The sequence below is a fragment of the Ambystoma mexicanum genome, chromosome 7q (genome assembly GCF_040938575.1).
Source record: "Ambystoma mexicanum isolate Mex_15411 chromosome 7q, UKY_AmexF1_1, whole genome shotgun sequence".
NCBI classification, from domain to species: Eukaryota; Metazoa; Chordata; class Amphibia; order Caudata; family Ambystomatidae; genus Ambystoma; species Ambystoma mexicanum.
In genome coordinates, this window is record NC_090941.1 from 723,065,332 (window position 1) to 723,084,432 (window position 19,101).

The window sequence follows — 19,101 nt, forward strand, 5'->3', positions numbered from 1 at the left end:
GAGTTAAAATCTATTGTGACTTCAAGATGCCAAATCGGAAGTTCTAGTTACTAGGTCCCAAACCCTTGCAATTACCTTTAATTAAAACTGGAAAGCAGGGTACGTAGATTCTCTTACCTTTGTTTTAATCTTGTGTGTCCAACAATTAATATTTTCAATTTTGAATGGCATTTCAATCGACAGGGCCAAAGAGAATGCGCTAAAATAAATGAAAGAAAAGTGTTCGACTCACTGGAGACTTAAAATACAAAAACACACATTGACACGGCGTACACCAATTCGCAACACACATCAAAAATCCGAGGTTGGAGTGTCTGGTATACCTTCACTTTTAGTCATGCGTTAATCATGCTGTGTCAGTAGGCGATGTAAGATTGGCTTGGATTGACTTCCAGCCACAGGGCAATTAGGAGTACACTATCAAACTGTAACATAGCCTATCCGGAATGTAAACTGATTAGGTAATGTGCTGAAATAGGGCACAGTTTCACAGTTCATAAAAAGACAGAATCCTGATGTTGTGGTGATCAGCAAACCCATTTGCTCGGAATTATTGCTTAGACTTAAGGAGATCCCTCTATGATAAGTTTTGGCATGCTGGGTTCACGCAGGGCTCTAGAGGGGTGGCCATTGTGGTCACACAAACCTAGCCATGATATGATATGATATGATAAGGCATTTGTAACGCGCCTATACACAAGTGTTTCAAGGCGCGACGAGGCAGGGGGGGGGGAACAAGGGGAGACAGACAACGATCTTACTAGGCCAGGTGTCATTCAGATCGCGCAAGTGCAAGGGTAGAGGGGAAGGGAAAAGTGCATGGGGGAAAGGGAGAGGGGAAAGTGCAGTACAGGGTTATAAGCATACAGCATACAGGATAAATAACAAGGGCCAGCTGGTGGCAAGTGCGAGGTAAGTGCAGACAAGTGCTGGGAAGGGGGCTGTATGGATACAGACACAGTCCCGTAGTGCAGGGGTTGCCGTGGAGGCAGTGCAGGGGAGAGTGGCTGGGCCGAGAACGGTGAATGGCCCAGTTGTAGATTCAGTGCAGTTTCAGTAGTATTAGCAGGGGAGAGGGGGAGAGAAAGCGGAGGCAAAGAGGAAGGTTTTGAGGTGCTTCTCCTCAAGTTTCAGGGAGGTAGGAAGGCTGTTCCAGAGGGAGGCCCCTGCAGTGGAAAGAGATCTGCCCCCAACTCGTTGTTTGGAAAAGCGGCTGACCCTGAGGGAGTTGGAGGCGGACGAGGGAAGAGCTCGAGAAGGAAGATATTTAGGAAGAGAGAGTTGAAGGTATTTTGGCCCAAGGCCCCAGACGGCCTTGTGGACAATGCAGAGGGTTTTGAACTTGATCCTCGCAGTCACTGGGAGCCAGTGTAGTGATTTCAGTCCTGGAGAGATACGGTCCCTGGGCTTGAGGCCAAGGACAAGTCTTGCAGTCCTGTTCTGGAAGAGTTGCAAAGGGCGGAGAGTAGAGGCGGGCAGATTAAGATAGAGGCTGTTACAGTAGTCCAGCTTAGAGAGAACCATGGCTCTAGAGACAGTGAGCTTCTGGGGGAAGGAGAGGAAAGGAAGGATACCTCTGAGGTGGTGTAGCTGGTAGTGTGACTTCTTAGATACGTCGGATATGTGAGGAGAGAAGGAGAGTGTGGAGTCGAAGATGACCCCAAGGTTTTTTGCCTTGCAGGTAGGAGTAGGAAGAGGGCCCAGAGAGGCCGGCCAGAGAGCAGCAGGGAAGGAGGGAGTGGGAGTGCCGATGAGTAGAATCTCAGTCTTACTGGCATTAAGGCAGAGGTCGTTGGCGGCACACCATTCCTGGATAGCAGAAAGACAGTCAGAGATGAGGGAAGGAGAAGAGGAGGCCGAGGGTAGCCTGAAAATGAGTTGGGTATTATCCGCATAGCACTGAAAGTAGGGGCAGAGAGCGGCGATGTGGTGGGCGAGAAGTGCCAGATACTGGTTGAACAGCCAGGGAGAGAGGTTAGATCCCTGGGGGACACCACAGGTAGAGAAGAAGATGTCAGAGAGGAAAGACCCCAGTTGGACCTGGGAGGGTCGATTTGAGAGGAAAGAGGTCAGCCACGCCAGAGCCTGACCAGTGATACCGAGGTTATCACGGAGACGGTTGAGCAGGATGGTATGGTTGACAGTATCAAAGGCAGAAGAGAGATCAAGCAAAATGAGAACACATGGAATGTTAGAGTCAAGGTTCGAGAGCAGGTCCTCACGGATGTTCAGGAGAGCAGTTTCCGTGCTTCTGGCAGCTCTGAAGCCAGACTGATGGTCATGAAGACTACCAACACATTCAGCATGGAGATTAAGCTGGGAGATGGCCAGTTTCTCCAGGAGCTTGCCCAGGAAGGGAGTGATAGAGATTGGGCGATAGTTAGCTGGGCAGGAAGGGTCGGAAGAGGGTTTCTTAAGAATGGGGTGCACAAGGGAGTGCTTGAGAGGGGATGGGAAGACTCCAGAGGCGAAGGAGTGATTGCAGAAGTCAGCAAGGGCAGGAGCCAAGGAGTCAATGTGGTCCTTGATAGTTTTGGAGGAACAGGGGTGGACCTGTTTTGATGAGACTTTCATAGATCGGACTTGTCTTGAAACCTCGTCAGCAGAAAAAAGGGGAAAGGAAGAGAAGGAGAGAGGAGGGGTGGCTGCAGAAGAGCCAGAGGAAGGGCAGGGAATAGAGGGGGGGAGGTTATAGGAGGAGCGTGAGGACAGGATGTCCTGAGTTTTTGAAATGAAGTGAGAGGCCAGTGCCGTGCAGAGGGCCTGGGAGGGGACAGGAGAGGTAGAGACTGCAGCAGGGTTGGCCAGCTCCTTGCAGATTTTAAAGAGTTCGGCCGAATTGTTAGATGCCGCAGAGATGCGGGCTTGGATAAGGGCTCTCTTCTTGGTGAGAACGGAGAGCCGGTATTGCCTTTGGAGCAGGCGACAGGCCAGTTTGTCAGAGGATGAACATGAAGCACGCCATTTCCTCTCTGCCACCCTGCACTTGTGCTTAAGGGTGACGAGATCCGAGTCATACCAGGAGTTACATTTGGTTTTGGGCTTCAGGCGGATTCTCATGACAGGGGCAAGGATATCAAGAGTATCAGATATAGCGGAGTGGAGTGGAGAGGGCTGTGTCAGGGTGGGAGTCAGCCGAAGGGGGAGGAGGGGGCAAGAAGGTGGCAGCGAAAGCCTCAACTGACACGCGCTTCATGGGTCGGATGACCGAGAAGGAAGGTGGCAGTGATGGGGGTGGCTTTGCCTGTGGGGTAGGGAGGGTGAGGTGGGAGGAGAGGAGAAAGTGATCGCTCCAGGAGAGAGGAGTGGAGAGAGGGACAGAGAGGGGAAGGTCAGAGGAGATCAGGGCATCAAGAGTGTGCCCTGCAGAATGAGTCGGCCCAGACGGGAGAATAGAGAGTGAGAGAGAGTCGCAGAGGTTGCGAAAGAGTCCAGAGGGGGGACAGGAGGCATCCAGGTGGATGTTGAAGTCTCCAAGAAAGAGGAGTTGAGTGGTTGAGGACAGGAGTGAGGAGGAGAGGTCCGCCCACTCGGAGAGGAAGGAGGAAATTTGACCAGGTGGCCGATAGATAGTAGCCACGGTAAGGGAATGGCTAGGAGAGAGAGAGAGTCGGCAGACAAGACATTCAAAAGAGGAGTAGGTCTGCATGGGAGTAACAGTGGCAGGAATCCACTCAGGGAAGATAAGGGCCACACTTCCCCCCGCACAGTTGGGCCTGGGCACAGAGAGGATCTTGTAACCGTCGGGTAGGAGTGTGTCAAAGCTGGTGACAGAGCTGGCCGTGAACCATGTCTCAGTGAGACCGAGTACGTCAAGGTCAAGTTCCTCAAGAAGGCGGCAGATATCAGAGGAATGTTTGACGGCAGAGCGAGAGTTAAGAGTGGCAATGTAGAGAAGTTTGCCATCTTTGAAGGACTTCCGGGGAGGGGTACAGATTAGAGGTATGCCCTGCGGAGGTGAAGAAGGAGCATGAGAGGGGGTGGGGAGGGAGGGAAGAGGCAAGTTAGTCGAGGACAGAGGAGGGGGCACAGCAGGAGAGGAGAGGAAGTTGATGAGGCGTGGGAAGCGTCTATCGAAGAGGTGAAGGTTGGCCTGAGGGCCTTGGACCAAGACGGTCCCATTAGCATAGACATTAATGATGGCCTTAGAGGAGTGGAAGGAAGCCAAGAGGACATCCCAACGGGTGCCACCATTAATGGGGGAAGAGGAGAAAGGAGAGAGCACAGAGACCATATGAAGGGTCCATAGGTCAGGAGAAGGCACGAAAAAGAGGATGTCAGTGAGAGTTTCCTTGGAGGAGGCACTAGTGTAGGTGTCAGCGATAGGGAGGCCTGGGTTGGAGACCAGGATGTCCTTTTTAAACTTTTTCCTACCAGATTTAGTGAGGAGAGCAGGATAGTCAATGGAGAAGCAGTTAGAAAAGATTGGTGAGATAGAGAGCACCATAGAATAGGAGGGAGTGGGTGGGGGAAGACAGGACAAGCGCAAGTGGATAGGAAGAGAGCGGCAGGCGTTCGTTTACCACAAATTCAGAACACAGTAAGGGGTATCAGGTACACAGTGGAGAGGCCACCTAAGTTTGAAAATCCTGCAGAGGGAGAAAAACCCTAGTTTACCACAAATTCGGAACACAAAGAAGTGTAGCCACACTGCGAGGAAGTGAACAGGTAGGGGTGGGGTGGGCCGGGGGAGCAGGTGGAGCTCACAAGATGAAGCGGTGGAATGGCCCTGGCGTCCCCTGCGGACACCTGCAGACACACCGGGAGCCGCAAAGGAGGGAGCCGCCCTTTGCCTAAGGGGGCCCTTAGCCGCTGGGGCTGCCGGGCAGGGGCTGCCCTGGTAGCACCAATAAGAGGAGGAGGAGACACGGGCCAGCAGCCAATCAGGGGGGAGCTGGGAGGATTGGAGGCGGGAGGGAGGGAGGGGACCAAGGAGAAACACGGAAGGGGAGGGAGGGGGGCTGGGGAGAACACACGGGGAAAAACAATGGCAGCAGCCCAAGAATGGGCAGAAAAACAAACACACGGCCCACGGAGGGCTCAATACCTTATCTGGGGGCCTGCAGTCACCGGCTCTGCCGGATGGAAGTGGCGAGCGCGGTGGACTGCAGGCAGCCTAGCCTAGACAACACACGGGCCGGCAGCCAATCAGGGGGGAGCTGGGAGGATTGGAGGCGGGAGGGAGGGAGGGGACCAAGGAGAAACACGGAAGGGGAGGGAGGGGGGCTGGGGAGAACACACGGGGAAAAACAATGTCAGCAGCCCAAGAATGGGCAGAAAAACAAACACACGGCCCACGGAGGGCTCAATACCTTATCTGGGGGCCTGCAGTCACCAGCTCTGCCTGATGGAAGTGGCGAGCGCGGTGGACTGCAGGCAGCCTAGCCTAGACAACACACGGGCCGGCAGCCAATCAGGGGGGAGCTGGGAGGATTGGAGGCGGGAGGGAGGGAGGGGACCAAGGAGAAACACGGAAGGGGAGGGAGGGGGTCTGGGGAGAACACACGGGGAAAAACAATGTCAGCAGCCCAAGAATGGGCAGAAAAACAAACACACGGCCCACGGAGGGCTCAATACCTTATCTGGGGGCCTGCAGTCACCGGCTCTGCCTGATGGAAGTGGCGAGCGCGGTGGACTGCAGGCAGCCTAGCCTAGACAACACACGGGCCGGCAGCCAATCAGGGGGGAGCTGGGAGGATTGGAGGCGGGAGGGAGGGGACCAAGGAGAAACACGGAAGGGGAGGGAGGAGGGCTGGGGAGAACACACGGGGAAAAACAATGGCAGCAGCCCAAGAATGGGCAGAAAAACAAACACACGGCCCACGGGTCCATAGTGTGCAAGCAGATTTCAGAGGGAGATACCTGGTGGTTACAGGGAACTTGAAAAGCGAGAAGTACTCCCTTACAAATGTCTGTGTTCCACCAACCCTACATCTGGTGTACTGGATGAAGATATGGAGTTACTGACAGAAGTACCAAGAGGCCCAGTACTTTAAGCAGGCATCTCCCACAAGGTTATGGGTAATCTGGAGGACAGGTCTCTCCCAGGGAGGAAGATAAGGAATACAAAAAGAGAAAGCTCTCTAGTGCAATTAAGACCAAAACGGGCATAAGGCAGGGGTGCATTGTGGCACCTTTCCTTTTTAACCCCTACCTGTTGGATCCCGCAAAGAGTTTGGAAGGGCCCGTGTTGAGTATGCAAGGTTAGATAACTTGAAGATAAACCCACTAAAGTCCAGAATTGTAATATTTAGGCGTCCACTCAAGTCTGTCCACCCATTTGTATGGCGTCTGGATGATCAAATCATCCCAGTTGCTAAAGAAGTTACATATCTGGGCTGAACAGTTGTTAGGGAGAATTCTCTGTTTCGGCTGAATTTCCTAACCTAGTGAGTCCCCCAGCAGCTTTGCTGGATTTTTGGGGTTTATTTTTTTCTCCTGCCAAGAGTGAGACTCTTTTACCCTCACTCTTGGGCATGATTTCAGTGTGTTTCTTTGGCTCTAGATGTGTGTAATGGGCTATGGGGTCTTTTACTCCATAAGGCTTCATGTGTTTTTGTGATGTGTGTTACACAGCACACTCAGTGCAGTAATACAGGGGTGTCATAGTGACCCCCCAACATAGACTCCATACCCTGGGACTGACTACTCTCTCCCAGGGCATGTAAAGTCACCATTGATTTTACTAGTCTCAAATTCTGAACAGAACCAGTACAAACCATCATATTGTGGACGTACTGGCCGGGGCAATTCGACTGCCCCGGGGTCTGTTAGTCGAGGGGGCACGTCTCTGTCCCCCCTGATCGAGTTTTGGCTGGTGGCAGTGGATACTACTTTTTATATTCGACCGCGAATATATTCCTATGGGATTTTCCCATTGTTCGAGGCTACCAACTTTAATTATTTAATTCCTATAGCCTCGAACATACCGCCGGTTTATTTAATTAATATAAATTCTCCGGTTGATATTTTTTTGCCAAGACTCGGTTCTAAAATGGCGTTTGTGTTCTCTTCTGTGACTCCAACCCAAGTCGAGCCCTTTGTTCCACTTTTTGGCGGGCTTCTCCACAGAAGCCTCCAAAAGTGGTGCCACTCTGTCTGGGTACCACAGGGGGTGTGTGGGAGGGGGTTTAGGCACCCTGGACTGAGTTGCCTAGACAACTCAAGTCGCACTCCGTCCTGATTGGCCCAAGTGGTGAGCCGGCCGGCTCACCACTTAGCATGTTTGAGTGACAGCTAGGCTGAGTGAATGGGGGTTTTCTGCATAAAAGCAGGGCTTTGGGGACTGGAACTTCAGAAGTCGCCACAGGACCTAAGAATCCGACGAGGGAGAAGCTGAGCCGACCTGCTACAACGACACCACCGGTGGAGCCCTGCTGAACCGTCTCACCACTTTTTCCAACGACAGAGGAGATCTCCAGCCCAGAGAGTCTTCTTCCTTCGACTGGTGGGGATAACCAGTCTGCTTCCTTTTTCGCTTCCTGGAACAACTCGTGGCCGCCTTGCCTGTGCCAAGCACCCCGGCAACCAGAATACCATGTTTTACCACTACCGCGAATCCAAGGGTAGTACCTTTAACGGGAAAACTCCGCGGCTGGTTTCTTCCCTGGCAGTGCAACGACCTTCATCTTTCCTCCACGTCGAGATCTCCTCTTCCTCTGGACGAAGCCGCGACTTGCAACCGCTGCCAGGAACAACTGCCCCCGCTGGAGGATCCTTTCCACCTAAGGTACCGTGTTCCGCCTGGCTTCCCTTGCAACCGACTGTACGGGGTAGATTTAGCCCCCGGCTTTCGAACCTGGGTTAGCCTGGGACACCGTGGCTAAACTTTTCTGAGCCTAACTAAAACCTCTCTGAACTCCCTGCAAGACTTTTTAAGCCTGTTGTCATTGTGTGATCTTGGGTACATTTGTGCCATGCTCTCTCTAAGAGTGGGCCCGGCTTATAGACTTTGGCTCACAAGTAGCTTTTGACTTTCCTGCCTTGCTTAAGAGTTCCTAAGTATTAGTGTGGTGTATTTCCCTATATTCTGCTTTTTTTCCCTCTCTTTTTCGTTAACTTATTGGAGTGCCATCTATAGTTAAGCACTCGCCTCTGTCTGGAAATAAGTGGTGTTAACTAAAACTTGTCTGATAAGGAATAAGGGATGTATATATAATAATAGAAACTGTGTTTAGAGTGATTTACAATATTAGTGCTGGAGTGTTTCAATAAGTGTGTTTTAAAATAAATAATTATATACCTTGATACCAAAGCTCTGGTCAGTGTTTGCTTGTGCTATCGTATCTGGGTGCCTATTGTGTATACTTTACATACTGCCTAACTCTTCTTGAGGGAAGTCTGACTGCTCAGCCACAGCTACCAAGTAAATCTGGGTGGTACAGACTGCTACCAAGTGGGTTTACTGCCAACACCTGTAGTCCTAAATCTTTTGCAGTGGTCCCAAAGGGAACTGCACAGGTTTCTGCCTAACAACAGTGCAATCTTTTCCAATGAAAGCACACTTGACAACAATCCTGGAGGGGAAAATATTGCAGTTTGGATTGTAAATGGGGAAAAAATCATAAGCATGTACTGTACATTTTCCCTAACTCTGGTCATAAAGTACTATATTGGCAAGGTTATTCCTTCCTTGCTATATGACCTGGACAAAAATCCATTCTCTAGGCTAATAGACTGGGAAAGATTGGAGGGCAAATTGTGGAAACGTGTATTAGATCTGCCAAATTGTGCCCCAATTGTTAGTTTGAGGTACAAATTGGGCCTTCACTCTTTGAGATCACTGATGAGGTGGAGATGGGTGTCTTTTTACAGGTTGATCCTGGCTCCCCCAAAGAGATTGTTATACGAAGATGTAGGATGCACAATTGTTACCCGATTGACTTGAAAGCTCAAGTGCTTGAAATTCTCACGAGCTGTGTACGCACAGAAATCAAACTGATCCAAAATCTGATTAATGTGATGTTAAAGAGTACTTAAAGAGAGCAGATTGGATCAGGGCGATTGCTCTGATGGGGATGTCGACTTTGTCCCAGTCATTTTCAAGTATGGTCAAACCACGAGCATAGCAGGTCACGTATTTTAGGACATTTCCAGATCATAACAGTAAATCGGATTTCTTCAGATTCCATCTCAATTTGTTGCCCACAAGAGAAATCTCACACATTAGGCGTAACGAGGAGTGTGGGTACAGCCTTTAGCCACTATGTGGTGGAACCAGAGTACAGACTTTGAGACATCTTTTAATCAACTGCGTTGGGACATTGGAAAGGAGAGTTATTACATTATCCAGATTTGTCAATAAGGTTTGGTGGTTAACAACATCCTCTTTTTGGGAGAGGCTGGTTTCAGGTCATGAAACACTCCTGAGAATGGAAATGGTGAAATTGCTAAAAGAGATCAATCTTACTAGTGCGAAATTGGGAAACTTTGAAAGAACAAAATAATTACAGCACTTTAAGTGTATTTTATGTGACCATTCCTAATCTTGGAAGAGAACTGCTGACAATGGTAATGCGATAGTTGGAAGAGGTACATGTTATTATTGTATTGTCTTAAATTGTATTTCTTTGTGAAGTCTTAATTTTTGACTGTAAGACAAAAAAAAGATAAGGAATACGATTTATTGACTATCTGGTGTTTAATGATGCATGTTGGTTTGGTAACGGAGTGTGAAAACGCTTCTCCATCACTGCAACCCAATCTTCCTTTTCAAGGTTAGATTATGTCTTCCTTCTGACCAAACAATTACATAGTAGAGCCAGAGTTTCTCTGCTCCCACTGGGCATCTAAGACGACTCTCCTCTTTGCGGTTTTCGATCCGAATCAGTGGGGCACTGGCCGACAGGGAACTCTGGAGATTTCCCAGTGGGATTCTGCATCATCGGCCTCTTTTGTGAAGGGACCCTGGCTTTCTGTTTCTCTTACTTGTCACTGCCCTCTTTGTTACATCTCTCTGCCACATCCCACCTCTGACATTTTCTTGTGGGAGAACCGCAAGCCCTCGTCTGAGGGCTTGGCCTTGCTTGCATGGTGTAATAGCTCCACATTTGGTTCCCAGTACACACCTGATCTGAATACAGAAATATATGCAAGGAGGGATACAGTGATTTAACACCTTCCATCTGAAGAATCCCAAGTGGGGAATCGCTCTCAAGGGCCACAGAAGAGTATTTTGATTTTAATAATCCACCTAGAGCAAATAAAGAAGCACGCCAAGAAGCCTTCAAAACTGGGAAAATTGGAAAGGCAATGGGAATAGGAAAGCCTATACAGAGAAAAAACAAAATTGCAGGGGGAATATCTGGCTACACAGACTACATGGGTATTCAAAGTTCTTTGGAGGAGATTCAAATTAAAGCTTTAGACAGAGCCATATAGCAGTGGAGGAGCACACGTTGCAAGATAAGTGAGCAAGGACATAAGGCTGGGAATGAGTTGGGATGTATGTAGCAAAGAGATGTGTTAGCCAGCCTTAGCAGATTTTAAGAAGAACACAGGCAATTATTGGTGGAAGACAAGAAAATATATAACCAGTGTGTGGCATATTTTACACAATACTGCTCAAGAAGGTAAAGCGACACAGAATTTGAGACCTTTATGGAATATCCCACAATTAACAAACTGTTAGTGGGTCTGTTGAGATGATTGGAGGCGAAAATAACACCTACCAAGATAGAACTGGTCACTTAGCACAAAGGGAAACAGGAGAACCCCTGTTCCAAATGGGCTCCCTGCTAAACTAAGAAAGTGCTTGAAAGGGAAGTGAAACAAGGATGTGAGTAATATGCTCCAAAAGAGCCTGGAGTAGGATTTCCTTCTGGCAGATCTAGGTGAAGCCATAACAGTAATACCAAAAAAAGACATGCCACCAGATCTTTGTTTCTTTTATAGACTAAGCTCACTAGTTAACAGGGAGATAAACATTTTAGCTACGGCATTAGCCATCCGGTTTCTGGATTTCATGCAGGATATAATAGATAGACCAGTGAGGCTCAATTTCTGAAGGCTACAACTGGACATGTGTCTTTTGAACAGAATAGACCACATTCTGAGCATTACATGGCTTGACTTATCTGACTGAGTTGAATGAGGTTATATGCTCAACCTGAAGAGGATGGTGGATACTGTTATATGTACATTTTGAAAGATATGCCGAGCACCACTAATGTTGTCCTCATTATGGCACACTCCCCTCAGTTCAGCCAGATCTGCATTGATTTACTTGAATTGTTTTTTAGACCCTCATACCTTATTAACTAATGTATGTCTGTCTTTCTGTCCTCAAAGTTGTGGATTTTTAAGATAAAACATGAGATTGTCAGCATGAAGTGAAATGCGATCTTCCATTGCTCAGGGCTAGTGAAAACCCTCTACCAGCGGATAACTGTTCCTCAGTCACTGCATCACCAAGGTGAAATGATCGTGAGAGCAGGCATCATTGCTTAGAACTCTTCAACAGTTTAAATCATTCAGCTCAGTGCGCTTTGGGACTTTCGTGTCCCTTCTTCAGGAGGGAGAAGTTTAAAATCTGTCAAATCATTTAAAATGAACAACTATCAGTGAAATGGTAATATAGTGGAGTTCTTAAAGTGTCCAGAAAATATCAAATGTTGATTTACCTTATGTTTCGTAAAACCACAAGAGATAATGGGGGTCATTACAGCTTTCCCAGTCCGGTAAAAATGCTGGAAAAAGTGGAGGTAAATCAGGTACCAGCACTTTTACTGCAATGGGAAAACACAAGTTATACCAGTGCCGATAATTCTGGCAATCCCCTCCATGGAGAATAATATCCAGGCAATACCGGGATAGTAGGCGGTGTAAACAGTAGGTCAGTTATTACCGGCGGGATACCGGGAAACCCAATGTGTCTCTTTCGTGAATAACTATTGTAAGTGCCAATCATCCTCAATTTGTCCAAACTGAAGTACAGAAAAGACTATTAATTTGAGTGTTAAAAGGATTTTTATAAAGTCCAATATTACAAAAATCCAACTCATAAAAAATGATTCATACATTTACGATCAAAATTGGAGCAATTTCATTAAGGACCAATACGAGAGTGATTATTAAAAAGGAAAATATAAACCACGGATCCTGTTAGCCAATATAATACTTCAAGTCAGAAAATTAATTTAAAAAAAAAGAGAATATATCTACCAGTAGCAGCGAGAAGTGTATTCTCATAGGTAAAGTGTCTTGTCTAGGATGCAGAATGCCACTGTAAACGTGGCAGAAAATGGCAGTCGTATTTATCTGAACGTTGCCAATGTGGCAACGTGTTGGCGTCATGACGTTATCGAGATACTCCATTTTAATAACCCGCAATGTAGAATGCTTTGTGGCCAAAATAGCACGTAATGATTCCTTGGTTGTAAATTGTTTGAACAATTGGTCGCAAATAAGTGGACTGTACTAAGGTATTGAAACAAAGAAAATCAATTTAGTGGCACCCTTAAACCATATGTTTCCAATACAATACAATACATGTGTCTCCATTTTCTGCTCAACTTTCCAGTGCTATACTAACGACTGCCAACTCATTTTCAGGCTTCCTTCAGCCTCCTCCTCTCCTTCCCTCATCTCTGATTGTCTAAGCGCCATTCAAAATTGGTGTGCCGCCAATGATCTATGTCTAAATGCCAACAAGACTGAGGTCCTCCTTATTGGTACACCATCTCCATCCTTTCCTCTCACTCTCTGGCCGGCCTCCCTTGGTCCTCCTCCTACCCCCACCTGTGATGCCAAGAACCTCAGGGTTATCTTTGACTCTACACTCTCCTTCTCCGCACACATCTCTAACGTCTCCAAAAAGTCAAACTTTTTATTGCACCTCCTTAAAGGTACTCTGCCTTTCCTCTCCTTGCCTCAAAAGCTCACTGTCTCCCAAGCTCTGGTTCTCTCCAGACTGGATTACTTAGTTATTTGATATTAATAAACGGCCTATAATAAGCCATTTTTTTATAACCTTATATGGTGTGTGTATCTCTTCTGTTAGTCTAAGTCCAAATATTTGTTATTGCGAGAAGAAGCTAGGGAGATCTAAGTGTTGGTGTTCTTCCCTTAAAGCCAAATATTGGCGCTGTGAGCAGTGTCTTTGTGCTGAAATGGATGCCAAAGAATCTTGTTTATAAATTAAGGTTTATGATATTGGATTCAGAACGGTAGAAGAAAAAGAGAAAAAAGTGTAGAATTCATTTTATTTCCTTTTGGAAAAAACATGTGTGTTGTTTTTAACGTGTGGGACGTGAAATATTCATTCTGTTGTTATGGCCTCTTTGTTTAAAAAGAAGAGTAGCTCCGCTGGCAGAGATTGCCCAGATATAATGATCGTAGGATGGTCAAAAAGCACTTATGGTAAAATCGCACAGACTTGGGCATGTAGTGCGAGATTAAGTGAACCATGGGATACTAGCATAGGAGAAGCAAGTCCAGAGGAACTCATTAAATGTTTACAATTGGTCCCCATGGAGAAGGGGAAGGAGTGTTCAGCTGTCGGCAGACAGGGATGGAATTTATTGCATGCTTTCAGAAAAATACATCAATTAAATGTAGAATTACAAGATTGGATTCAAAAGTTAGAAAAATAATTGGTTGCGGAAAAACAAATGGCTTTGATGAAACAGCTTCAATTGCAGTTATATCATGACAAAGCAGATACATTTCAAACTGTGGCTGAACGTGCTGCGGTTAGAGTCTCACAATATAAACATTGAAAAAGAAGAGGCAGGGTTAATTCACGAAAAGTAGCAACAATAATTGCTTCTGAGGATGTTAATTGGGATCCTGATAAATGGGATGGTGATGTTTTTGATAGTACTACTACAAGTAGTGATTCAGATACATCAGATCCTACTCCAAAAGCGAAACCAACATGTAAAGAAGTTACGGTTAATCCCATAATTCGCAGGAAAATGGGTCGCCATCCATTGAATCCAGGGGCAAGTGTTATAGATATGACCGCCCTTGAGGATTACTCACAACAAGAAATTAATGAGATTATTAATAGATTGAAACAGAGGTCAGGTGCATCTTTATTGGCTTGGATGGTTAGAATGTTCGATGGAGGTGCTGCGGGCCTTCTAGTGGATACTACCGATTCTGCTCGGTTTTTACCTTTGTCTAATGATGACCAAATTCAGGAGATCCTGCGTGCAGGTCCTCCTCGCGATCATAATGGTGATGATGGACAATTATCACTTTTGCAATTGGCTGCACATGGATGTAATCACAAATATCCAATCACGTCGGACTGGCCGACTAATGATCAAAACTGGTATACCTTGAAAGAAGCTATTCAAAGGATAAGGGAACATGCTATGAAGGAAGCTATTCATCTTGATACTCCCGAACATATGGGAATGATACATTTATCAGTTTCAGCTAGAAATTCACTTATACGTACAGGCCCACTCGCATACAAAAATGTTATAATGACATTGTTAGTGGGAATGACTGGAAAGGACACTGATGAGGTGGTTTATGCAATTCAATATTTTGTGATTACTGGATTGGGTGGTAAAGAAACCTCAGCTGTACAAACAAAAATTGACATTAAAATTGGGCAATTGATAAGAGGCACTTATCAAGTACTAATCGTTCCCTTGGCAGAATACATTATTGGTTTTGATATTTTGGAGGGTCTAACCCTAGGTTTAGATGGCAAAACATGTCAATTTGATGTAGATGCTTTTACTTGTTATCGAGTTGGAGTGGGTCAACTGAACATACCCCCTGTGCGAGTTCTGATAGCAACTAAACGAGTGTCATTGAAACAATATTGGATTCTGGGTGGGCAAAAGGAGATTTCAAACTCTATCAAAGACTATGTTGATGCGGGCGTATTACGTTCCGTGACTACTGCCTGGAACAATCCGATCTAGCCTATTAAAAAACCTGATGGTAGCTACAGGATGACAACTGATTACCGCAAATTAAACAAATATACTCTTCCATTAGTGCCTGCGGTACCTGAAGCTGTCAGGTTAATTGAAAATATACAAAAATTTGAGGGCACCTGGTATGCAGTGTTGGATTTGGCTAACGCCTTTTTCATTTTACTGATTGCAGCAGAGTGCCAAGAGCAGTTTGCATTTTCCTGAAATGGGAGACAATACACTTTTAATCTTTTATCTATGGGCTATATGCATAGTCTGACTATTTGTCACCGGCTAGTGGCTGAACATTTGGATAAAATTCCATGTAAACCTGATATGCAAATTGTACACTACATTGATGACATAATAATTCAAGGCAAGGATGCGCAAAGTGAACACATGCATTTAAACCTTATCATGGAAGGTTTGCGCAAAGAAGGGTGGGATATAAATGATGCTAAAACACAAGGTCCAGCAGAGACAGTTATTTTTCTAGGAATAAAATGGCATGATGAACATTGTGAAATGGTGGCTAAAGCAAAACAGAAAATTCTTGAATTTCCCATGCCAAAAACTAAAAAACAAGCACAACACTTTATTGGTTTATTCAGATTTTGGAAGCAGCATATAACACATTTGGGACAAATTTTGGCACCCCATTATAAAATTACATGTAAGAAATATGAATTTTTATGGGGTAAAGGGCAAGACATGGCATTTCAATTGGCTAAGAGTACCATTCAAAAAGTGCTCGATTTATGGGCATTGAGGGAAGGCGAAATTGAATTGAATGTTTCTTCTCAAGATTACTATGTAGATTGAAGTCTATGGCAAAAGCAAGACAGCAAACGAGTACCTTTGGGGTTTTGGAGTAGGAAAGGACCTGATGCAGGTGATATACCCCTTTTGAGAAACAGTTATTAGCCTGTTATTGGGCTTTGTTAGACACTGAGAAAATGACTGTGGGTCATAATATAATTATGGGACCAGAAATTCCTATTTTACAATGGGTGCTTAGTTCTCCTAAAACACACAGAATTGGGCATGCTCAAGAAGCTAGTGTAATCAAATGGAAATTGTATATAAAAGACCATGCCAAACCTGGTAGGACAGGTGTGGCAAAGCTACATGAACAAGTGGCAGAAGTGCCGCTAATTGATCTTGAACCAGAGGATGATAAATGCGTGGAGAAATCTCCAGTTACTTGGGGGATCCCATATGGAGAACTACCTATTGAACAAACTGAACATGCCTGGTTTACTGATGGCGCAGCTAAATATGTAGGTATCGAGCGATATTGGAAAGCGGTTGCTTACAATCTCAAGACAAAAAAGGTGCTTACTACATCCGGAAAAGGAAAGAGTAACCAATTTGCAGAACTATATGCTGTGTACCGGGCATTAAAACAGGAAGTGCATGGCATCTGTCATATTTATACTGATTCTTGGTCTGTGCTAATGGTCTGGTGGTTTGGCTGCCGACTTGGAAAAAGAATGGATGGAAAATTAAAAAAAAGAATTGTGGGGTAAAGAAATATGGCAAGACATTGCTGACATGTTAGTGCATACTACTGTTATAGTATTTCATGTAGATGCACATTGTGGACAGATTCATTGGAACAATGGTTCAATTATGTTGCAGATGATCATGCAAGAGTTGAAACTATGAACTCAAAAGCTGAGGTGGAAGACTTGCAGGGAATTGCTAAGTGGGCCCACCAGAAAAGTGGACATATCAGAGAGAAGGCTACTATCAGTTGGGCGCAAGACAGGGGAATCAATATCCCTTTAGAAATTGTGAAAACTGTGATTTTACAATGCCCTATATGCCAACATCAGAAGCATTAGTCTATTCCTCACAAAATTCATGGCACATTAAAACGTGGGATGTTACCAGGTCAAATTTGGTAAATTGATCATATTGGCCCTATGCCTATAAGTAAAGGCTGTCAATATGCATGTACAGTTGTGGACACATACTCAGTTTATTTAATGGTCTTGCCATGCAAGAGAGCTACTCAATCGAATATGATTAAATTACTTGATCAGGTGGTGATATATTATGGTTTACCACTACAAATTCAAAGTGATAATGGCTCCCATTTTAACGTTAAAATGGTCATGTACTATTGTATTGAAAAAGGGATTTTTCACGTCCCTTATCACCCGGAAGCATCTGGGCCGATTGAACGCATGAACGGGTTATTGAAACACCAACTGCGCAAAATTGGTGATGGTACTTTGCGGAGCTGGCGCAAACACTTATCTGAAGCTGTCCACATTTTGAACAATCGTCCTATTGCTAATGGTGAAACCCCACTAATGCGTATATTTACACTAGCTTTGCAAATTAATCCAAACCTTGCACATGAAACTTTGATTTATTGGAAAAGATCTGCGGGTGCTTTGGCTCCTTATCGCGCCACTCCGGAGTCTGCAGGTGTGGATTTACATGCTAGAGAAGAGATTTGCTTACAGCCTAAGGGTATTGCTGTGATCGATACTGGTATTGGTGTACATATTCCCTCTGCACAAATGGGTTTAATTGCTCCAAGATCAGGATTGCCCTGAAAGGTATCCAAATATTGGGCGGTATAATTGACACAGATTATCAAGGCGTCATTAAAGTGATTCTTTTGAATAGTGGCGAAAACATGCTACCCATTCATAATGGTGACCGAATTGCACAATTGATTGTGATACCAGTTAAAATATCCATAATTACTAAAGGTGAACCTCCTACGACATTGACTATTCGTGGGAATAAAGGGTTTGGTTCATCTGACACAATGGTTCCTGGTGTGAAGGTATGGGTTGAGAAACCTACTGGTCCGCCCGTGCCTACTGATGTAATAGCATCCGGAAATGATCAACTTGTTTTAGTTATGAACCTGGAAAAAATAAATGGATGCACATCCCTGCTGTTAGGCAGAAACCTGTGCAGTTCCCTTAGGGACCACTGCAAAGGGCTTAAGACTACATGTGTTGGCAGTAAACCCAATTGGTAGCAGTCTGTACCACCTAGATTTACCTGGTAGCTGTGGCTGAGCAGCCAGACTTCTCTCAAGAAGAGTTAGACAGTATATAGAGTATACAAGATAGGTACCAAAATACAGTAGCACAAGCTTTGGTATCAAGTATATAATTATTTATTTAAACACACACTTAGAAACACTCTAGCACTATTATTATAAGGAAGTTCAAAAACACAGTCACTATTATCATATGTACATCCCTTATTCCTTTTTAGACAAGTCTTAGTTAACACCACTTATTTCCAGACAGAGGTGAGTGCTTAACTAAAGATGGCACTCCAATAAGTTTAAGAAAAAGGGAGGGAAAAGGCAGAAATTAGGAACAGCACACAACACAATCCTTCAGAAATACGGAGAGGTCCTCCAGCGGGGTCAGTTGTTCCTGGCAGCGGGTGCAAGTCGTGGCGTCGTCCAGAGGAAAAGAGGATCTCGACGTGGAGGAAGGCTGAAGGTCGTTGCACTGCCAGGGATGAAAACAGCCACGGAGTTCTCTGGTTAAAAGGTACTACCCTTTTATTTGCGGTAGTGGAGAAAACGTGGTATCCCGGTTGCCGGGGTGCTTGGCACAGGCAAGGCGGCCACGAGATGATCCGGGAAGGCGAAAAGGCAGGCAAACTGGTTATCCCCACCAGTCAAAGGAAGAAGGCTCTTCGGATTGAAGATCTCCTCTGTCGTCGGGAAAAGTGGTGAGACGGTTCAGCAGGGCTCCACTGGTGGTGTCGTCGTTGCAGGTCGGCTCAGCTTCTCCCTCTTCGGATTCTTTGATCCTGTGGTGATGTCTGAAGTCCCAGTCCTCAAAGCCCTGCTTTTATGCAGAAAACCCCCATTCATCAGTCCTAGATGTCACTCAAACATGCTAAGTGGTAAGCCGGGCAGCTCACCACTGGGCCAATCACACCAGAGTGCGACTTGAGTTGCCGAGGCAACTCAGTCCAGGGTGCCTAAACCCCCTCCTACACCCCCTGTGGTACCCAGACAGAGTGGCACCACTTTTGGAGGCTTCTGTGGAGAAGCCCGCCAAAAAGTGGAACAAAGGGCTCGACTTGGATTGGAGTCACAGAAGCGAACACAAACGCCATTTTGGAACCGAGTTTCGGCAAAAAATACCAACCGGTGAATTTATATTAATTTAATAAACCGGTGGTATGTTCGAGGCTATATTAAAAAGTGGTAGCCTCGAACAATGGG

The 19,101-nt window shown here is 45.7% G+C and overlaps 1 protein-coding gene across 7 annotated transcripts in view; it reads right to left on the reverse strand.

The window, feature by feature from the left end:
• PARP4 (poly(ADP-ribose) polymerase family member 4) overlaps nt 1–19,101 on the reverse strand; it is a 2,748,946-nt gene that overhangs the window by 1,763,088 nt on the left and 966,757 nt on the right. For all 7 annotated transcript variants that reach the window (XM_069639202.1, XM_069639198.1, XM_069639200.1 and 4 more), the window contains exon 20: nt 118–199. In XM_069639202.1, coding sequence (XP_069495303.1) covers nt 118–199 — 82 coding nt within the window. The remainder of the gene's footprint in view (nt 1–117; nt 200–19,101) is intronic.